General features: G+C 43.9%; 1 protein-coding gene and 1 non-coding gene across 3 annotated transcripts in view; both read left to right on the forward strand.

Annotated features, from left to right (window-relative positions):
* The window catches only part of St8sia2 (ST8 alpha-N-acetyl-neuraminide alpha-2,8-sialyltransferase 2), a 74,806-nt gene that overhangs the window by 17,718 nt on the left and 33,586 nt on the right, over nt 1-23,502 (forward strand). Inside the window, exons 2-3 of one of the 2 annotated variants that reach the window (XM_076848824.1) lie at nt 19,226-19,288; nt 23,046-23,174. In XM_076848824.1, coding sequence (XP_076704939.1) covers nt 19,226-19,288; nt 23,046-23,174 — 192 coding nt within the window. The remainder of the gene's footprint in view (nt 1-19,225; nt 19,289-23,045; nt 23,175-23,502) is intronic. The other variant, XM_076848825.1, reaches the window with a different exon arrangement.
* Nucleotides 6,064-6,201, forward strand: LOC143396198 (small nucleolar RNA U109). Its single transcript, XR_013091064.1, has one exon. It is a non-coding gene; the product is annotated as a small nucleolar RNA U109 (small nucleolar RNA).

The raw sequence follows: 23,502 nt of genomic DNA on the forward strand, positions 1-23,502 counted from the left end.
GAGCAGGGGAAGGGGAGAGGTTCTCCAGCAAATCCACAATCTTGAAAGCAAAATGGGACCAATGAACAGGGGTAGGATGGGGATGAGGAGGAATAAAGGTTCAGATACTGTTAAGGTTCGGATATGTAGTATCCCCAGGAAGCTCCCCGTGTGAGAAAACCCAAGAACATTCAGAGGTAAAATGATTAGATTATGGGAGTTGTGACCTAATCCATGGATTAATCCACTAATGTGGATTCACTGGGCAGTAACTGTAGGTGGGTAGGGTATGGCTGGTGGAGGTAGGTACTAGGAGCATGCCTTTGGGGTTTATATTTTGTCCTGGTGAGCTTCTCTCTGCTTCTTTGTTGCCATGTCCCCAGTAGCTTTCCTCTACCCTGCCCCTCCGCCATGCCCTTCTGCCATGATGTTCTGCCTACATTGGGCCCAGAGCTAAGGCATTGACCATCTATAGACTGAGACCTCCAAAACTGTGAGCCAAAGTCAACCTTTCCTCCTCTACTTTGTTTTTGTCAGGTATGTTGATAAAAAGCTCACTAAAACAGACAATGAGAATAGTATGGGGTATGGAGAGGCCAGAAATACCATGAATTTTAAAGAAAGAAGGATTGGGATCCACCAATCCATCTGGCTCCCGCTTGCCTTCAGGTAGTGGCCCTGCAAAGCCCTCTGCCTGAGGCTCTTCCCATGGTGCTTTGGAAGGCTGGCTCCCCATCATCCTTTAGAGTTCTGACAAATGCCACCTCCTAAAAGAGCCCTTCTGCTTCATTCCTGAGCATGCCCTTGGCGTGTTATCTGTCTCCTCTCACTGCTCCCATGTGTTTTCTTCTTAGCACCACCCAAGGAATGGGTAGGTGGGTAGGTATTTATAGTTCTGTTCCTTGCTAGAGTTTTTGTCCTTGTGTGTGCAAGTGCACACGTGTGTGTACACACGAGTGTGCGTGTCCTGTTTCCAAATTCAATTTTTAGCCTCTTTAAACAGGACACTGTCTGCATCCCCACTGTGACCCCTGTGCCCAGTTTACTGCCTATCACACAGTAGGTACTCAGTCAGTGCACATTAATTGGATCAAAAATAAGGGAAGAAAGAGAAACTCAGCTGTAACTGAGAGTTTTAATAAGAACAATAATCAAAAATACACTTAAGATCAGAATAGCACCTGCCAAGCTGTATTCATCACCTCTCACTTTTCACAGTTTACTCATTTTAAGGAGTAAGGAAACTCCTCTTTGCACACTGTTTGTTGAGGTGGCACTAGGGATCACACCAAAGCGCTTGTTCTTTTTTGCTACCTCATTTTTTTTTAACAGTATTGTATCAAAGGGGCATTTCTGTCAAGAAAACAGAGTGGGGAAAGGGGATCTCATTCTCCCCTCCCCCACCAAGTGGTGGGTGGTTTCCTTCCATCTTTGCCCCACATTGTCCCAAAGCACCACCTGCTTCAAATGTGCCTGTGTGAAGTCCACCCCATGCCAGGGTTTTTACAGGAACATATTATCTGTCCGGCAAAGCAGGGTTAAATCTCTCATCCTTTTGCAGTCCGCTATGTTCAGGTGGAGAAGTCAGCAGGATAAGAATTCTCCTTGCTTCTGGATAATTTTAAACTCCAAAGAATGGCAGCCCCTCACCTCTCTGGCTTCACTCCAGCCTTCTTTCCTGAAATTTTCTACAGAGAACTGGTGGATGGAAGGAGATCTGAGAAGAGGATGAAGCTCTGAAGCCGCTCTGGATATGAAACCTTCAATGATACCTTGAGCCATTATGCCTAGAGTCCAGCCCAGACCCTGGAAGCTAAGAGGCCTTTTATGGGTTAGATGTGAGGTGTCCCCCAAAAGCTCATGTGTTTGGCAATGCAAGGAAATTAGAGGTGAAGTTATTGGTTTATGAGAGCCTTAATATAATCAGAGCATTAATTCCCTAATAGGCGGTTACTGTAGGCCGGTAGGATGTGGCTGGAGGAGGGAGTTCATTGGGGGCATGCCTTTGGAGTATGTATTTTGGGAGCTGAGCTTCCTGGTGGCCATGTCCTGCCCACTTTCCTCTACCACACTCTTCTGCCATGATGTTCTCCCTCACCTAAGGCACAGAGCAACGGAATTGGTTGTCTTTGGACTGAGACCTCTGAAACCATGAGCCCCAAATAAACTTTTTCTCCTCTAAAATCATTCTTTTCAGGTCTTTTGGTCACAGTGGCTAAAAAGCCGACTAAAGTAAGGCCTCTGACTTTGATACCCCCTTCAGGCCCAGCCCACCCGGGGGATCTGTGCTGACTCTCAGGGCAACAGGAAAAGCAGAGGAAACAGGGACTACCTGTTCATTCCACCTTTGTACCTCTCACCTGTGGATATTTAGAACAGGAACCAGCCTCCCAGCCTTCTGCACAGTTTGAACATCCTGTCAGAATCTGCTGGAAATATTCAAAGCATAGTCCAGAACCCCCAAGCAGCAGGGCACAGGAATCAAGTCGGAGGGGACAACCCCTGGTTCTGACGCACGCACCTTGCCTTGACGTGGCTTATCTTTGGCTTCTGGCATATGTATGGAGTCAGGTGAAGTGACATAGGCTGGCTCTGCCCTCTGACTTCTCAGTCTGCTTCTCACACTGCCTCAGTTTTGACCCAGTTCTGGTTCTGATGACCCCCCCACCACCACCTTTGACCTAGTTCACCATTTGGAGACTGTCTGTCAGACAGCCAAGTTCCAATTCTGCCTCCAGAGTCCTCCTTGCTATAAATCCTTGGATATTTTTAACCTGTCTCACTGGAATAGGAGGAATAAGAATGCTGTGAAGGGGGGCGGAGGAGGAAACCCATGACGACTGCCCCAGGCTAAGGGCTCAGGTGGTGGGAACCTATGACCGTCCCTTTCTTGGCTTTGTCCATCCAAGCAGAGTCTTTCTTAAGTCCTCACTCAGACTTGTGATTCTGGCATCAACCTGCCCAAGGCTTGGGAGTCCCCATTCTCTCTGAGCCAGTCCCCTCCCCATCCTACCTGCTGCTGCAAGCTATAGTCATGTTTGTTAGGTGAAGTCATTTTTCATACCCTTAATGGACATGATTGGAGTTCATTTATTTCTACACTGAGTTCCCTCTCTGGATTCCCCCCAAGGCAAACAGGAAGCAGCTCACAGTGAGGACCCTAAGATCAGAAGCCCTTTCCAACCCCAGTTTCTCCCAGAGCCTCAGAATTTTACAGAACATGGAATGGGAGAGCTGAGGTGGATGACTGACACCTGCAAAGAAGCATCCTTCCCGAGTCAGGCTGCCTTCCTTTTCCTAGAGTATCAGTTGGTTAATTGGAAAGTCCATCTAAAGAGAGGAACCTCACATGGTCTCTTAGGAAGCACAAAACTCCTGAATTTTCTTTTCCAGCATTTTTATTTTCTGACATTACAGGAAAATTGACTGTGTCCCTGGGTGTACTGCCTTCTGCACGTGCTTGATTTTATCAGTAAGCCTCTCATCACTGAGAAGGAACAAGAAACTAGTATCCTTGTTGCATCCTCAGTCCTGCCTGAACCTCACAGGGGAGAGGCTCCTGAGCCAGATATGTTTATGCAGAAGGTGACATGAGCTGAGTTTTGCTGCCTGATAAGAATGAGTCCAGCGATCTCAAACTCGGATGCCTTCAGGCAAGCCCACTTACATAAGTATTTCAGTATAAGGCAATAGGAGTGGGGTGGACTGTAGGAAATGCAGCATATACCTGTCAACCAGAGGACATAGCCACTTCTCTACTCCAGCAATTACTATGGTTCAGTGTTGCTAGATTTTCTGACTGTAAAAAGAAGTCAGAAATTAAGGTATTTTAAGTTGACCTCTGATTTTTAAAAGGTTAAAACAATGTAAGCCCCCAAATACATTTTTAGGTCAGATAAGACCTGAGGCTAGCTGTTTATAAACTCTTACTTCACTAAATGAAAAATAGAGTAGGGAATTCCTGAGAGAGGACTTGGTTTTCAAAGGCACAACCTTGTAAACTGACTCATGTTCCAGAAACTGCTCGTTGCTTTGCAGAGTTAGCAGGTGGAGAAGAAGAAGATGAGGAGGACAGACAGGCAGCTTAGAAAGGGTCTTCTGTGCTCAGGAGGAATCTGAACTAGATTTTGAAAGCTAGGGGGACCCACGAGGGAAGATTGAAGAGTTTAAAGGAGGGAGAGTCATGTACACTCTGCATTGCAGAAAGCAGGGTCCTACATGGGAGGGGCTGGCAGACAAGCGGCCCGTGCACAGGGGCAGAAGATGCAGGCCACAGCGGCAACCCAGGGGGAGGGGTGGGGACACCAGCAATTGCTCTCCTCAGATATAGGAGCTCAAATCTGAAGGTGGGGGACCCTCAGAGGGGAAGCATGCTAAGGGGCAGAGGGGAGCATAGACAGAGCCCTGTTTCTGAAAGATCTAGTTGGGGGTGCCACCCTCTGCAAGAACACCAGATGAGAGCAGGAAAGAGAGATGGGGACAGCCAGGGTGTTAGGAATGAGGTATGCAGGGGTGAATCAGAGAGTCACCAGCATATAAATGGACAATGGAAGTTGGGGTTTAACATCCCAACCATATAAGGCAGCATTTGGAGCAACCCCAATATCCAGGGGAAAGGATGGGAACAAGGGGAGAGAGAAGTTCAAAGAAAATCTGGAGAAAATATCACTCTAGGATGAAGGAGGAAGAAGTCTATGGCCTAAAGGATAGTTTGGGGGTCTCAGTTCATTGACAGAGCAAAGACTTGACCTGAAGCCAGCCTGTGGTTGGACCTGCTCAGGAAGGGACCAGATCCCACTGCAAGGGTCTCTACATGAGGGTCCCATTGGGGTTCTGTCCTGCACAACCTTGTGGACTGTGGGCATGCTTGGCCTATCTCTCGGCCATGTGGCTTTCAGATGTGCCTCTCATGTGAAGAAAGTAAAATGCACAAGGTTATTCTCTGGCAGACTCCCTTCTAGGCAGGATCCCCAGAACACCATCTGAGAAATCAGCGGAGCATCAGGAAGCATGGTTTTACCATGGCTAACCCTCACCATTTTCTTTCCTCCATGACTTCTGATGTCTCCCTAAATGTCTGCACTGTTGAAAAGCAACCTCCCCAGGGACCGCTGTTCCAAGAGGATTGGTCAGGCTCCACAGGCAGCAACTGGTTTGTTTGGGCTGTAGTGTCACCTTCAGCAACACTGCAAATGACATGCACATCTGTATGATTCAACTTTGTATCTCTGTGGCCAAAATATCTGAGAAGAACAACTTAGAGGAGGGAAAGTTTATTTTGCTCATGGTTCAAAGGTTCAGTCCATGGTTGGCTGAGTCCATTGGCCCCGAGTGAGAAAGAATATCATGGAGGAAAGGCATGGTGCAGGAGTGCTTCTCTGTTCATGGCTGACCAGAAAGGAGGGAGAGGAGGGTGAAGGGACCTCAGGAAAGATGTATCCTTCCAGGGCATGCCCCGAGTGACCCATCTTCTCCAGCCATGCCCCATTTGCCTGCAGGTACCACCCAGTCAGTTTTCTCACACTGGGATGAACTGATTAGATTGCAGCTCTCACAGTCCAGTTGTTTCACCTCTGAACATTCCTGCATCAACACAGGAGTTTTGGAGGGACACCTCATAGCCAAACCATAAAGGCATCTGTCTGGGGCATCTCAATTTAGTCCTACTGCAAGGTCTCCATTTACAAGACTGAGAGAGGTCCAGAGCAGCAAGACCGGAGCCTATCAGGAACCAGAACTCCAGTCTCCTAACTGATAGTCCTGCCCATCCTCCTTTTTTCTGACACTGAGTCTCCCTGAATAGTGATCATAATGGCCACCAAAGCAGAACACGTGGCCATTTCCTTATGACCAGCCATGGTCGTGAAGGAGACACATCAAACACACGGAAGAAAAGCAACTTCAAAGTTTTCTCCAGCCCAGGTACCCTCCAGGAATTTTCTCATGAAAGACTACAGCTGACGTTAATAGGGATGCTGTGTCTGAATGCAGGTCCATCAAGAAGGGAACAAAAAGGAAGGAAGAAAGCAAGGTTGAATGCAGAGGCCTTTCAAGTCCCCGCCAGGCAGGTTCAAGAGCAGAGCATGGCGTGTTGGACAGGCATTCTGTATCTCTTGAAAGAGCATGATTTATCCATACTAGACAACAGGAATGAAATGAGAAGTTCTCAGGGCTGCCAACCTTTCAGTTAAGGTTTTGTGGCAGTATACTTCTTCTACAATAAAAAAGGGGAAAATGACAGTCGAGGTTCATGCTGCATATGCAGCAAGAGGCCCAGTGACTGTCATTAATGGAGACTAAATAACTGGGCAATGGAAGAGTCAGTGAATTTTCATATGAAACTGTTCCAAAATATAGCTTTTAATGTCTGGGCCATGTTTTAACCTTATTGGTGTGATGTACGTAGAGAGTCTAACTTGAATATTTTCTCAATTAGCTAACCAACTGTCTCACAACTTATTTGTTGAGTAACCTTTGCTTCCTATTGATTGTTTGGTATGCCCTTTACTGTCTATTAAATTCTTAACTGCCATGGGTTAAAGGCAGGTGCAGGGACAGCCTTCTGCAGGCACACGAGGTTTGGCCATCTTTGGATCACCATCTGAATCCCTGTTCTGTGGGTTTACTTGTGGGGTGACCCTGGAAAATTCCATAACCTTTATGAGCCTTGAGTGTCTTGTGTATAAAACAGAATAAGAAATAAGAACACTAATATATCAGCCCTCTGGCACAGTGCCTGACACATGGTAGGGCTCAGGCGAATGAAGTAGTCATTGATATTTTAATTGGTCTGTTGGAATCTGCCTCTCCTTCACATGCTTGTCTGGAATAAGGCTTGTCACCTGGGATAATTTAGGCATCACTCTCAGGAAGTAAACCTTGGTGGCAGGAAGGAGACAATTTAGTTTGGAAATACATAAAAAATTATGACAATGTTTTCTACTTGGAAATTTTATTAAACTATCACTTTAAAAGAAAAAACTATAGAAGGTAATACTGAACAAAATCTTATGGATGTGAGTATAAAGATTTTAATTGTGGAAACTTCCACCAGGGGAACCAAAAGAATCAAGGAGTTATTTTTATGTCATTGTAAGTGGACCCTTAAAATGTTTCGAAGAGATGATTAAAAATAATGGATTTCTGAGCCAGAAGGAATCTTGATACCCTGTAAACTCAACCCATCCTTTTACTTGGGATTATCATCATGTCTCTTCACAATAGCAGGTTCCCTCCACAGAGTTCTCACCAGGGATTTGCCTCCCTAGTCTTAAAGTGGAGAAGCTCTGCCCAGGGCCATGTGGTGATCCAGGGAGAAGGTACACACCAGACCCAGATCCAGGAAGAAGGAAGTGGCCACCATTGCTGAACACTGATGGGGTTCAAATAAGATAGCAACTGAGAAATGCCATGGCAGAGTGTCATACCAGAGCTCCTTGGACGGAGTGATGGGGACACAAACCAGATTGGAGAGGAACAAGTAGAGGATGGAGTGAAGAAACAGATGACCAGTGTAGACATGTTTCAAACGGGCTGGTGAGAGAGAGAAATAACTGAGGGGAATATTAATAGAAATTAATAATATCAGTATTATGAATAGTATTTATTATTATTATTTATTATTGTTGCTTAAAATTGAGATAATATTGGACAAACATATATTTAAATGCTCTGAATGTGAGCCGGCAGCACGGCATAATAATTAAGATCTGAGCTCTTCAGTCAGCCTACCAGGTGCAAGTCCTGGTGGACCTTCTCAGTGGCTCTGTGGACCCAGGAAAATTTTTCACCTGCCCTGAACCTCAGTTCCTTCATATGTAGAAATGGATAATCATTCCTGCCCCTCAGGACAACTGCAAGGTACAAATGAACTCATGTGAAATGTGTGGAGCCTACTAATGTAGCCCAAGTTACATTAGTCCCAGGGTAGATATTAGAATTATTACATAGCTAAAGAAAGCTGTTGAAGACATGGAAGAGAGAAAATGTGGCCAATAATGAGAGTCTCAAAAGGCAAGACGGGACATAATTCAGAACACAAGCAGTCACTTGCGTTGGATAAGAGGACAGCTGGTGTCTTCATTGTAACAAGAGAAAGGCGGGAGGCTGAGTCCTATGAACAAATATTTATTGACCCCTAGAGATACTGTGCCCAACACTGGGGATGGCAGCCACAAGACAGGTCCGTGAGTTCATCATAAAGCTTACATTCTAGTGGCAGAGTCTGACAGTGCCTTTAATAAATGAATACACTTATGACAAGATTAAAGCTGGGAGTCTGGTAGGGGAGAGCCTCAGTGGTCAGGCTACATCGAGGCTATTTTAAATGGAGGTTCCGAAAACTGCCCGCCCCCGCCTGCCAAAAGGTGACATTTGCACAGAGATTTGTAGGAAGAACAGCATTCCATGGAGTTACCTGAGGGACAGACATTCTGCAGATAGGGAACAGCGAGTACAAAGGTCCTGAATCTGGAGGTTGCCTGGGTGTGAGTGGGTGAGCAGCAGGTGGAGCAGCAGGCTTCCCCTCAGTCCCCTCTAAGCCATGCTTCCAGGAAGTGGAGTCCTCTTTCTACAGAAGAGGGATACCTTCAACTTTTTTGATGCATGTCTTCATTTTGTAACTCTTTAGAGCACATGGACTGTGCAGGAAATATGCCTTTGTGGCAATACTGGGATGAGCAGGACCCCAGACTATGCTTGGTTGCAGTCTCTGTGGTTGGTAGTGAAGCTGAATGCATGGGACAGTAGTATCTGAGGGTAAGGACCACCTGTTGCAGGTGAGGACCAGGACACCAGGACGCACACAATAGGCCTTGGCTCGCCATAGAGCAGGAGGACTAAGAAAAGTCTCCATGGTCATGAACATCTTTAGAAGTCGACTTCTCTTCCCGCTTCTCACCAGCTCCAGCTCAGTCAACAGCATACATATGGATCACCTGCTTCCGTTTCTGGGTTTTTGAATGGTAGGGATTTTAGAATGCAGCATAATCTTCAATGTCTGTATGTAAAGTCTGTCTCCTTTATAAGAGACAGGAATGTAAATCGGAGGACAAGCCTTATGTGAATTAATAGCGCCAGCTAATGTATCTTCCCTGGTCAGTACCTCCATTTACTCTGAAAGTGTTCTCATTTGGATTAAAAAAATTATATTGTGGACCCTCTGGTTATAAGTGACCCACAGTTTCATGATGAGAAAGAGGAAAGATCAGGAATAAGGATGGTGGGAAATTCTTGGCATCTGAGTGACTTGTTTACTTGCATTTTGATGTGCAGATGCCTGTAAGTACTTTTATGTAAAGACTAGGAAAATTGACTGGAACATCATCAAAGCTCTAGGTTCTAGGGGATGTTTTCTGAAGTTGAGCAAAGGAGAGAGCCAAGAGTGAACTGGCACCTTTTTGTACACCAACGAAAGCTGATTAACAAGCAAAAGTTGGGTAAAATCAAAGCAAATGGACAAATCAAATGAAGCTAGTATTTAAGTGAAAGCAAGAAAAGTGCTGAGCAGTCGATAAGGAGAGCTCTGGGATATGAAAGACAGCCTGAGCTTGCTGACTTAACACTCCTGTTGGCCTCTGCAGTACCCTCCCAGTGCCAGAGATTTCAGCTGTCATGGAGACACCACTGTCGAGGCTGAAAACTATCCTCATCTCCAGAGCCACCAAGGCCAGCAGTACCTCAGTATCGATGAGGTTCAAGAGCATCAACACAAGGATACGACTTGCAATATACGAACCAGTGTCCTAAATTCTTTTGTGCATGGCAGGGAATCTATTAGGTCTAACCTGATGGGCAAGAAGTTGCATGTTTGGAACGGGAGGAAAGCATTGGCTTGGGTAGCACAGATAAGAAGCCTACATTTGGTGCAAAAAACATACTAGAAGTGTCACTTGTTCCTTGTAAAACTGAGGCCATTGTAAAGGGAGCCCCCGTGCTGTCATGTTGGGTCCTCTGGTGATACAGAAGTGACCATCGAGAACCAACCTTCAATATTCTCCATGATGGTTCTCATGGTGGTGATGAGCTGGTAGGGCAGGAGCTCATGGTCCTCCCTGTTGGAGCTGAGACTTTAGGAAAGCCATGCTTAACCATAAGGAAAATAAGGCTAACATGACTTCTTTATGGAGCACAAAGGGGCATCTTTCTCCTCACATTCTAGAACAGGGTAAGCAACATTCTGTAGCTCAAAGGTCACACCCAGCCACCTGCCTGTTATCATGTGGTCCTCAAGGCAAAAAATGAAAAAAAAAAAAAAAAGAACTTTTAACATCTAGTGATTTGCAACATGTGGTACAACCAACTGTTCTAAATTTTTGCATTTATTCGCGCATGTAATCTTTCCAACAACCCTGGGAAATTGATGCTATTACTCATTCTATAGAGGAATAAACAAATGTAAGCTTATCCAGATAGGATAAGTAATAAGCTAAGATTATCAACTAGTAATTATTTGGGGAAGATTTCAGACTCAGAGCATCTTATCTCAGAGCTTGCTCTATTAACCTACTTTCCCATATGAAAGGTTCTCAACACCATAAAGGTAGAACATAAGTTCCGAAAAATATTTGGATAACACATTCCAGAGAGTTGACAGGAGAGAAGATAACAGTATCTCTGAATCAAAGGAAGGCTTAGCAGAAGATTGAGCCCACATTTCCATCATCATGACAGGAATACCAACTCAGAACCCCAATTATCAAAATCTTACCCCACAAAAAAGAAATTGCATTCTTCTCATTATAAACCTCATGAAATTTTTTATGTATGAAAAAAATTAGATAGAATTATTATCATATTTTTTAATATCATCAATAAAACATTTGTAGAAATGTTTCTTTCTTATTACTTAAGGAATGCATGATATCTTCAGTTTTTCCTCTTGGCTTTATAGAAGCCTAAAATACTTACTGTTTGGCTCTTTAGAAGAAAAGTTAGCCAACTCCTCCCCTAGAGGATGCAGAGTCTTAGAGGTGCCATGGAATGTGATTGGCAAGGACAGGTACACTTAAGGTGGTGAACAGCATGGGCACAATCCTCCAGGTCTTAGAGTTTCTCCAGGTCTTTGGAAAATATGACCTTGAACTTCAGGTCTCCGAATCACCCCAGCAATCACATCACCATAGCCCACCTGGTAGAAAAATGCAAGGCTTCCATCAAGGACTACCCAGCAGTAACCATCGAAAATTCCTTGCGCCAGGATGGCTGGGAGGTTTAGAAGAAAGTCTCCATTAGTGCTGATCAGACCATGAGGTCAGTCATTGTCTCTCTGGGACCAACCCAGAAGGAACTGCAAAGATTACAGGGGAGGACTCATGCCCACCGCCTCTCACTCACAGTGGGTGATGAAGTCATCATTGCCAAAGGCTGAGGCCTCGTGCTCATCTGAGCAAGGACACGCAGCTCCTCAAAGGCAGGAGGAGATGGGCAGCGGAGCTCAATTTGCTGGCAACAAATTGAGAAAGCTTCTAGCCAGATGAGCTCTGGGCAAGGATCCCCTGAGCCACCACATACTGGTCAAATATTGGGCCCTCTTCTCCCTTCAAATCACAGGTCTTTAGCTCTGGACACCAACCTGCAGGGAGTAGGGAGTGCTTTTCCCTCCAAAGAACATGATGTTCTGCCTCTCACACCTGTCTCATCAAATGCCAGCCTTCTGATCCAAGCTATGTGAGTGAACTTGAAAACGTGACATTAAGTGAAAGAAGCCAGATGCAAAGGAACAAAGACTGTGTGATTCTACCCATGTAAAATATCTAGAATAAGGTCGGGTGTGGTGGTGCACACCTGTAATCCCAGGCTGAGATAGGAGTATCAAAGTTCAAAGCAAGTTCAAAGCCAGCCTCAGCAACGGCAAGGCGCTAAGTAATTCAGTGAGTCCCTGTCTCTAATAAAATACAAGAATTGGGCTGGAGATGTGGCTCAGTGCTTGAGTGCCCCTGGGTGCAATCCCTGGTAACCCCCCCCAAAAAATTCTCGGATAAGCAAATTCATAAAGGTAAAGAGAGAATGAAACTGAGGTAACGGGGCAGGGAGTTGCTTGATGAGTTCAGAGTTTCTGTTTGGATGATGAAAAAGTTCTGGAGAGGAATCATGGTAATTGCTGCACAATATGAATATATTTATACTACTGAACAGCACTCTTAAAAATGGTTAGAATAGAGCCAGCCATGTGGGTGCATGCCTGTAACCCCAGCAGCTCAGGTTGGTGAGGCCGAAGGATCACAAGTTCAAGGTCAGCCTTGGTAATTTAGCAAAAACCTCAGCAACTTAGTGAGACCTTTGTCTCAAAGTTTAAAAGGGCTGGGGGTGTAGCTCAGTGGTAAAGCACCCCTGGGTTCAATCCCCAGTAATTATTGAGAAAAAAAAAAAAGCTACAATGGTAAATTTTGTGTGTATTTTACCACAATAAAAAATTGGGGGACAAACGCTTTGAAACAAAACTCCTAACCCTCGCTCAGTTCATGAGATTCACCCCAAATCATCAAGTGGGTACTTTTCTCCCTACCACATGAGGCCATATACTTATAGTGTTTCTGGTGTCTTTGCAGGCAGTGGTTTTTATGCACAAATTAGAAAAATAGCATTCAGTATCTTCCAAAAAATGTGAAGGAAGAACCATCTGCAAATCCATGAATTGTGCTTTAGTTTAATCTCCTACTCTCAAGACTAATCAAGTGTTTAAGTTGGGTCCAGACTCTTAATTAAAGCTGTCAGCTCCTGAAAGTACATTTTCTGAGCCCGACTCTCCAGTGAGAGACTGCAAACGTGGGGAACTCTAACACAGCGAGACGGTGCGCTTTACCTTGCCTGCACACAATTTTGCGTGGTGGACTTGGATGAGAAAAACACATTGTACCCCACAAATGCATACACTTAGAATTTGTCAATTAAAATAGTAACAGGCAAAATAAGAATTTAAAAAACCAGTTGGGCTCGGATGAAGAGCTAACCAGTTTTCAGGTTTGCTAATTGCTTTCCACAAAAAAACAGATCCAGCTGTGCATGGTGTTATGTTTTGCTATCATACTGCTCTTATTTATTGCCTTAGTTTACAGTATACACTCTACTAGGAAGGACTGTCGTGTCTGTGATAGGAAAGAAATTGACTTTATAAAATAGAGACCTTTAAAGTGGTCAACCTCTGTCATCACTATGGCTGAAAATATTGTAGAAGGGTCAAATGGACAGTTGTTATTACTAATATTAGACCTTGTTTTATGGAGTTCTTTATAGTGTGCAAAATGCTTTCCTATATATTTTCTCATTTGGATGATCTAAGCATCTGTGTTTGTATGATTCCAGCACTTTGCAAATTATCTTTAGCAGATTTTTCTCACCTGATCATCTTCTGTCACTCAACCAAGCAGGTAGCAGCTTATTTTAATAACATTTGAGACAAAAATCTAATTAGTAAAAAAAAAAAAAAAAGATCCCTTGTCAAGTCATGTGATTCATTCTAGAGCCAAACTTCTGCAGTCTTTCTTTGAAAGATGGTCTTCCCCATCCTATCATCACGCCACAGACTTCATGAACCTACAGGAACAGGGATGCTAACTTCAGGGAAGACTCCAGAAAGCCCTCATTTAAGGTTGAAGTTTGACTGGATCCACAGAGCCCCAGTTGGACCAGGTCATGTGCATTGTGCAAACTACAAAAGTGAACAAGACAGGGTCCTGCCCCGTTTTAATGTAGGTTTCATTATTATTTAGGTGTGGGAAGGCCAATAAATCAAGAGATGACTGCCATTGAAAAAAATGGTTTGTTATACTCCCGGACCCCTGGAGGAGGGGGACAGCATACCAAGTCATGGCGGGGGCACACAGGGAAGACCAGGGTAGATCAGGAGGCAGAGGGAGAGGGGAAAACTGACGGGACCCTTTACTGAGGTTTTGAGGTTTCCATAGGAAGAAACGGGCAAGGGAGGGTAAGCAGACTTAGGTTTGGCTAGTTGGAATAATTCTAATGGGTTCTGGGGTGTGGGGGCTGTCCCTCGTTGCCTGGAATCTTGCCTTGCGGTGATTAAAGAAGGAGAATAGTGGCCCTGAGAGACAGCCCAATAAATGAGTTGGTGGGCTGTGGCTTGGCAGATTTGAATTGGAAAGACACACTCCCAGGCCAGTCCTTTACTGTTTCCAGGACTTGGCTAACCCTAGCAATCCTTCCAGGGTCAGCAAGGCCCCAGATTCAATGCATCAGAACACAAAAAATAAGAGACATAGTGAATCCTGCTGTCAACAGTTACCCTGTGGATGGAGCAGCTGACGCTGGCATACAAACCCAGGCCTCCATCGGTACTCTCTTAACCATAAGAGGAGGCATTTAGACTGTGAAAAGGACAAGATTTCTTTAAATCTGTGGGTTGTGAAATAGTTAAATATGAAAAAAAAGGTGACAAATGCTGTAACAGAGTTGAGTGCTCTGGGAGGAGAAGGGAAAAGTAGCTGAAAACTGAAACTCAGGGTGGATGTTAGGGAGGTGCAGGGACTGGGTTTGGGAATGGTGCTATGGATAAGCTGGCCAGCAGGGTGGAATGGGGGATTCGTCTTCTGAGAGGCACTAGATGAAAAACAAAAGTCAGAGGAAAGGTCCTCAATTGAAGGCCATTTCCCCCACTGTCCCAGGGGACACTGGTGATGTGTGGAGGTAATTTTCATCGTCACACTGTGGGCTGCCCATGGTACTCAGTGGATGAGGCGGGATGCTTCCGAGTATCCTACAGCACACAGATAGCACCCTCAGTCCCAACCCTGACCCAAATATTGATAGAGGTAAAGTTGGAAACCCCTGCACTGGTGAAAATACAGGATATAAAAAATATAGGGATTTGTGATGCCCAAGTCAGCAGGCTTCAGCGTTCTTCTGGACCCGGACTAGAGGCAGGAAAAGAGAAAGAGAGGAGCCAGGTGTTATCAGGGCATCTGGTTCCCTCTAAATTTGGGTGACAGGGGCTTGGGGCAGGGGAGGGGAAATGTTGGTCCAAGGGTGCAAAATTTCAGTCTTGGGATGAATAAGTTCTAGAGATCTCATGTACAATGTGGTGACCATAGTGAATAACACTGTATTGCATACTTGAGAAATGCAATCAGGTGGATCTTCGGTGTTCTCACCACACTAAAAAAAAAAAAGAATGACAAGTCAGATGATGGATATGTTAATTAGCTTAATCATTTCACAACGTATACATATATCAAAACATCACATTGTAAATCATAAATGCACGGAGTCCTTAGTATCTGTGGGTGATTAATTGCAGGACCCCCTGCAGATACAAAAATCCAGGGATGCTCAAGTCCCTTGCATAAAATGGTGCAGTATTTGCATATAACCTACACACATCCTTTGAAATACTTGAGGTCATCTCACCTTTGAATACCTAATCTAATGGAAATGTTATGTTGGTAGTTGTTATGTTGTATTGTTTAGGGAATAATGACAAGAAAAAAGTCTGTACGTGTTCAGTACAGAAGCAATTTAAAAAAATTTTTTTTGATGTGAAGTTGGTTGAAGCCATGGATTTGGAGGGCTGACTGTATATTTAATTTCTATTTGTCGATTATTCCTTAGTGAGGCCAAATGGGGAACTGACTCAAAAACAAGAAGAATGGATCTTTGTATCATCTCTTAAAGCTGCACTGCATGAGAGCAAAACCTGTATGTGTCCAGCTTTGCTAGAGTCCCAAATGGGGTATTCATCAAGAAACTTTTATAAAATGAATGATTTTTAAAAATTCAGTTGGGTGCAGTGTTGTCCCCACCTGGAGCACTCCTAGATTTGGGAAGAATCACTGAGCTGGGCTTGTTGAGGTTTGCTTTTTGAATAAGCAGTTTTAGGTTTTTATGAAATCAGATCTATCTCCATTCTCTATGATTTCTTTGTATCCTTCTGAATTAAAAAAAAAAAAAAGAAAAGTCTTTCACATACATTCATCAACCTTCATCAGAGACTCGATAAGTATTATCCTTCTTTTTCTATTAATTTCTTATGGTTTGCCTCCTTTAAATGCTAAACTGTTCAATCCAGTCCTTCCCCCGAGGGTGTGCAAGTACTCCTGGTACTCTCTGTGATAATGTAGATGATTTTAGGAATTCCATGGTAAATATTTTTGAATTAATGGTTTTTGAGGGTTTTTTAAATGAGTATGTAATCATGATGTCAAACCTGTGTTTCCCAGATGGAATTGTTTAGGATAAGGGCAAGTTTTTAAAGATGAGCCTTTTTTAAAAGTTAAGTCATTGACAGTGTGTGTGGGTGATAAATGGGGAAAGCTGGTGACAGGGATGTGGGAATCACTGAAGTTTGGGAAACATTGGCTAATTCCTTTTGAAGCTTGTTATGCTGTCTAGAGAAGGGGGCCAAACTGACTTCCTCCCATCTCACCTCAGATTGTTAACCAGCTACTCTGAACCAGTAATTAGAATTCTCTTTGACAATGATTTTTTAATCACATATCAATTCTTCAATGTAGCTTTTCTGGGTGATCTCTTTTGCCTCGTTAACCTTTCATTAGACTTGGGCTATTACTGTGCTTTTAATTATTATACTCAGCTTGATATCTGACCTAGCAGGTTATCTCTACAAGGAGGGCTGATTTTTGAGGGATGGGGTTGGGTGGCTGGGTGTGAAAGGATGATGACCTGTGGGACAGCACACCCAGCAAAGCTGCGTGGACTCTGGTTACAAGGACCAGAACTGGCTGAGCATTCCCAGACTCCAACTGGACAGTACAAGAGCTCTACCTCCCAACGGGAAATGGAGAGAGATCAACTGAGTAGCGACTGTTAAATTAAAATGGTACTATGTCTTTGAGAACTAGATTTGGGGGGATAAAATTTAAAACCTAAAGGGACACCAGAATAAGACAATGGTGAGCCCTGTCCTGTTGTCCAGACATCTGACTGTGAAATGGGAGGATATTGCCTGTTGCCAAATAATGTTGAAAAGACATTTCAATATATCCAGAAAATACACACATATGTAAACACACACACATACACTCATATATATATATATATATATATATATATATATATATATATATATATATACCCTAATTCTAAGGAAAACAGCTAGAAAAATCCAGACTCAAAATCAGTGTAACTAGACCTTAACTTTGCCCCAAAGAATTCTCATTTAATCATAGAGTTCCTACAAATGCATGGCTTCCGAGGGATTATAATTGTTTCTTTGGACCACATCAATACCTTGACTGAAAGGCTAAATAGACCTTTAAAAAATGAGAAAACTACAAAGTATTTCCCCAAACCACACACTCTGTAAATTGGTGGGAAATGTTTTTTAATTATTAAAAATAATTCGTCTTACATACAACTTTTCTAAAACACATGCAGGACACAAAGTGAGGTCCCGGGACACGTACATTCATCTGCCCTGCACCTGCATGATAGCAAAGTGTGGTGATGAAACTGTGTGTCAGGCAGTGGAATTTGTCAGAGTTAAATAGAAGGTGGGACTGGAAAGGGCCTTAGAACACTTTTCCTCCAAAACCTTCTCCACCAAAGGAAAGAATAAAGGACTCCCTCCCCACCTTCCACCTGCCCCCAACCCCTTGCAAAGTGACACCATTAACATTATTTATCCAGCTACCACAAAGCAAATTGTTGTTACAGTTGGTTATTGAGTTAATCTTTAAACTGTTGAGTTAATCTTGCTGCCTCTGTTGAAGTTCTGGTGTCTCAGGTTCGGAGAGAATGTGGTAGACATCTTTTTTTTTTTTTCTTTAGTCAACACTATTTTTATTTACTCACACACTTCTCAATATTTCACTTACCATTCCTTCTTGCATATCAGAAAGCCTTTCTAGAAATCTTATTTCTTTTTTCAATTGATTTTATTTTTAAATACATAACAGCAGAATGCTTATAATTCTTATTACACATATAGAGCACAATTTTTCAAATCTCTGTTTGTATATAAATTATGTTCACACCAACTCATGTCTTCATACATGTATTTTGGATAATGATGTCCATCACATTCCACCATCATTGCTAACCCCTTGTCTCCTCTCTTCCCCTCCCACCCCTCTGCCCTATCTAGAGTTCATCTATTCCTCCCATGCTTCCCCTCCCTACCCCACTATGAGTCAGTCACCAAGCCTACATCTTGGGAACAAATTTTTACTCCTCACACATCAGATAGATCACTAATCTCTAGGTTATATAAAGAATTCAAAAAGCTAAGCACCAAAAAAACAAATAACCCAATCAATAAATGGGCCAAGGACCTGAACAGACACTTCTCAGAAGAGGATATTCAATCAATCAACAAATATATGAAAAAATGTTCATCATCTCTAGCAATTAGAGAAATGCACATCAAAACTACTCTAAGATGTCATCTCACTCCAGTCAGGATGGCAGCTCTTATGAAGACGAACAACAATAAGTGTAGGTGAGGAATTGGGGAAAAAAAGGTATACTCAGACATTGCTGGTGAGACTGCAAATTGGTGCAGCCAATGTGGAAAGCAGTATGGAGATTCCTTGGAAAACTGGGAATGGATCCACTGTTTGACCCAGTTATTCCACCCCTTGGTCTATACCCAAAGGACTTAAAAATAGCATACTACAGGGACTCAGCCACATCAATGTTTATAGCAGCACAATTCACAATAGCTAAACTGTGGAACCAACCTAGATGCCCTTCAGTAGAGGAATGGATAAAAAAAATATGGCATATATACACAATGGAATATTACTCAGCAATAAAAGAGAATAAAGTTATGGCATTTGTGGTAGACATCTTACCACGTATGAATGAAAGTAACAGTGGGCAGGAGCTGAGTCATGCTAAAACAGATGTAGAGTCAAGTTAAAGCAGGTGTTGAAGCGTGCTTAGTAGCACTAGAATAGAGGCTGCACCATGCAAGAGCAAAGGCTAAGTCATGTTAAAACAGACACTGAGTCATGCTGAATCCTGCTGTCCTCTGTGATTAACCAGGGGAGACCAACTCCAATGGGGTTTATTTCCAGACTCAAATGGGAATCTCAAATGAGAACTTTGGTGCTAATTCTAAGGGTTCAAATGGGAAGCAGGGGAGGAGCTGGGAGGCCCACCCGCTGGGCTATGGCTGGGACCAGGATGTTGCCCATTCTGGAGAGTCTGGAATGAGATCTCGTTCTCCCTCTGTAGCCCTCCAGGTGAGTTGTGGGGTCTCCTGGTGATTGAAGAGGGCTTTGCAAGGAAGAACTGGGTTTATAAATAATGCATTTCCTTTGTCTTGCAGGAATTCTGGAGGCAGAGGTACAATCAGATCAGCTGTGAACAGCTTACATAGCAAATCTAATAGGTTTGTAAATTAGATTTTGTGTTCATTTGTTTTTGCTGTAAGGCAGCTATTAATCTGCTTCTCCTCTTTGCTGGATGGTGCCCTTCTTACTTAGCAAATAGATCTGTTTCATTTCACTTTGGTTTTGCATTTCCCTAATCACTTTTCGGGGGAAGCTGTCGATGAAAGATCACATGAAATGGTCTAAGGTCCAGAGGCTGTAGAGATGGAAACGCAGATGGCTAAGAGTTACTTTCTGGAGAAGAGCCTACCTACTTTGTAGAGCTTGGGCCACCCATGAACTTACTTGAAACTTGCATTTTTTGCTGAGCGGTGAAGGTGACCCTGAAGGAAACCAGGACTTTAACCCAGTTTTATCGTGGTAGATGGCTTGTTCAGGAGGTTAAGATGGAAATAACACATTCAAGAACTTTGCTGAGACCCCTTAAAATATGTAGGGAGTCAACTCAGTAATGTTAACCCTGGTCATTGAAGGTGCCCTCTGAATTCTGAAAGAGCTTTATTATCTTATGTGATGTGATGATGCTACATTGGAAGCCTTGGGGACAGAGCTTGACTAGGTCACAGACTGATGCAGGGGAGCATGCAGATAATTTGCAAGCCAACAGACCCAGGACTGCCACTGGCTGTGATTGCACTGTGCTTCTAAGTCCCCTTCTCCACCAATGACAAGTGCCCCATACCTCTGACCTTCAGTCTCAGAAGCCCACGCTGAAGGAGCAATGGAGGAAGTGCCAAGATACTTGACATAAACAAAGGCCGCTGCTCGAACTGAAGTTTTTGTCTTGTTTCTAAATGTCTTATTTTGTTCATGCTGGAATGTGAGGTCATATTATTCAGAAGACAAGTTTGTTATTTGCCTTTCCATATTTTTTCTTGGGTCTTTTGATCTTAAGAGACCTGTCAAGTACATCTGTCCCTGACCTTGTGTGACTGACTTCAGAAACTGCCCCTTTTGTCCTTGACATTGTTGCTTCTAGATCTCCAGTGACCTCTTGACCACTTGAAGCGACCATGCAAATATTACAGAAATAAAGTGCAAGGCCATGCGTGCCCAAATTCCTCTCTGTTCCACTGTGGAAAGATGCCCCCTTTGGGAGAAACAAGATCCTTCCCCTCAAGCCCGAGCCCCCATGGTGACTTGCGGAGGTTTGGGCTTATTGAGTGGGAGAGGTGGGAACTGTCTTGGAAGCCAGGTAGCCCTGGATTCAGCTCCTGAGTTTGCTAGCTAGGGCCCCAGGTAGGTAGTGTCACCTTCTGCACCTCAGCTTGCCATGCAAATAGAATAATAATGCAGTACATCCTTGGAGGGATTAGAACTATTGAATGTAAGAGTTTATGAAGACACTCCAATGACGCTTGTTATTATCACTGTGGGTGTGTTTGTGGTGTGAGAAAAAGGTGACTCAGGGTGTGTTTTGGGAGTTGGGCAGTGACACAGCTTAAGGCTGAAACATACCCCAGGTGCCACATAGGGGACCAGGGAGAGCACTGAGAACAGGAGGGCACATGCACTAAAGTGGGATATTTCAGCTCTGCAGTCCAGCCGTGTTTGTATGACACAGAACACGCGAGACCTCCTCACAGAGGCAGTCCCTGGGGATATCTGATCCATACCTTGTGAGACAGATAACAAGGCAGAGGCCAGAAACCCAAAGTGACTTTCCCACATCCTCCAGCCAGGTAGCAACAGAGCCAGGGTCCAGTAAGTCCAGTAAGATTTTGCAGCAATGCAAGGTCCCGTCCAAGGTTACAGTAGAAAGTAGGGACAGAAACAGGATTTGGCTGCTCTCCAGGGCAGCATTTATCTCTTCCCCTTTCCTGCTTTCACCACCGTGTGTCTCAAATACGTCTGAAAAGCTCTTCTGGAAGTCTCTGAGCAGATCCCCTCTGCAAACCTCTGCAATAGCCTACCTCTGCAGGTGCCCCTTTCCTGAGCAACACTGGGCCCCTGCAATATGCCCCAGTTTCTGGGGAGCACCACGAGGACTGAATCTACTTAAAGCCATGAGATGCTGGGCCCTGGTCACTTATGAGAGCATCAGCAAGCCCTTTAGGCTTGTCCTAACAAGTCCTTACCACTAACATTACAGCATCTCTTGTCACTTACACTACTGTAAATTGTGGTAAAGCTTAGGGTATTGGGATATAACTGCTGAACCCATAATCCCAAGGTCATTGCCCCTGCCTGTGGTCACAGAAGTAGGCGGTATCAAAAGGATGCAGCCATACCAGTTCCTCCTGAAGCCTCATAAGAGAGCAGCCAGTGGTACATGCAGGGAATACCAGTGGTCCTTTTAGAACTCTAAAACCTCAGGGCTGGATAGTTTCCTCTTCTACACTCTCCTTCCATAAATAGGGAAAGTATGGCTCAGAGCGGTAAAGTGATTTATCCATAGTCACACAGCTTATGAAATCCTTCCACTCTACTCTCTGCTTTCTTTCATGAAAACAGTAAGAATTCCAAAGGGTCAGCTTTTCTGTTTCCTCTTATAGACTCCTTTAAGACTGCATGCTAGAAGTCCACCTGCCTTTCATTGTCTGTCCTCTGAAAACTTACATATATTTGGATCTGAGATGAGTAGTAGCATCCAGAGGAGACAGGAGTATTGAGGAATGGAGGTGGGTGAGTGGGAGGAATGAGGGAGACAATATACACCCCCATGTGGATTTCTCCTCTACCTGCAAAAAAAGGAAAAGGAAACATTGGGTTTAGAGCTCACTAACAGGATTTCATCTCTTTTAACTTGGAAAGGACAGAGATGTTTGGTTTAGACTCTTTAAAGTCCCAGAATTCAGCATCACAAATCCACTTATCATTCTAACTGGGAGGACCTGCTGTCAGCCCAGACAAAAGGAACTTCGGATGTGACCCAAATGCATCTGCGTGCATACAGCAGAAGGCAGCCTGGCTTTCGTGCTGCCTTTAAAGATATAATTGTAGCCTAGTTTCTTAGAAACCTACTAGCATAGATTTCAAGTCTCTGAATTCAAGTTGAGTCCTCTAATGCCCAGTGTTACTGAGTCAGGTGGAAAGATGGTTTATACCCAGAATTGTGATCCATCCCTGGCACACAAAGCCAGTCAGCTCCTTCATCCACTCCAAGCTCCCCCAGGATCAATTTCAAAGTCAAATTCAACACTTATTTATTGAGCACCTGCTATGTTAGACCATGAGGGAATGTAGGAATGTGTACGAGAGATTCCCCGCTTGCATTCTAGTAGGACAGAGAGACACACAGCATGAATAACTCTGTCACCGGCAGATGTTTCTTGTGTCAACAAAAGAGTGATGGGAATGTGGGGGAGGAGGAAGAAGCCGCAGTCTACAGAGACCTTGTCCTGGCATAAGCTTTTGTCTTCTCTTTATTGAGTTTGCAAGCCATTGTATGATGCTTTACAGCTAATAGAACTGTTACTTGTGGAGTTTCTTATCAATAGCTTAAATAGGAAACATTACTATTCTGGTGTGACTGCCAGGTTTCACTGGGAGGAAACATTGAGGGTGGAGGGGTAGAAAAATAGTATTATCACCCCCCTTCCTGTCTCTAAGAATGTATGTAGGTTATACCCAAGGGAGAGAGTTTGTGCATTCTAGAAGATAAATAGACTTCCTTCGCTTCTCAGGTAATAACTGCAATTTTGCTCTTCTGAAGTTTACATTCAAGCTCGTGCAAAACAAAACTATTAGACTTGTCATTGGCATGCTAACAGATCATGTCTACCTTCGTCTTTATTTTTTTTTCCCTCTTTCCAGAGCCGAAGTTGTAATAAATGGCTCCTCATCTCCAGCTGTCGTTGACAGAAGTAATGAAAGCATTAAACACAACATCCAGCCAGCTTCGTCCAAATGGAGACACAACCAGACGCTCTCTCTGAGGATCAGGTACTGGTAATTACCTATAGGACAGGGGCAGGCTTGGACTTCTCCAGTGCAAGCCTGCAAATTGTCCCTCTCCATCATCTAAAGAAGTAGAATAGAAGTAAAATGTTTACCTCCTGCAGAGACAAGCTTCATCTGTAAACAATCAATTGGAAATAAAACCCAGAGTGAGCCCAGCAACCTGGCATGTGTACATAGCAAATTGGGCAGAGGAGGTGGCAGGAACTCCCTGCTGAGATACCTGGCTTAGGCTAGGGCCATAGAGCACCTGGGAAATGGAGGCCACAGGTGGCCTCTCTTTCTCTTTCAGCCTGCCTGCCATCTGCACCCC

Source organism: Callospermophilus lateralis, chromosome 3, assembly GCF_048772815.1.
Source record: "Callospermophilus lateralis isolate mCalLat2 chromosome 3, mCalLat2.hap1, whole genome shotgun sequence".
In the NCBI taxonomy this organism is placed as follows: domain Eukaryota; kingdom Metazoa; phylum Chordata; class Mammalia; order Rodentia; family Sciuridae; genus Callospermophilus; species Callospermophilus lateralis.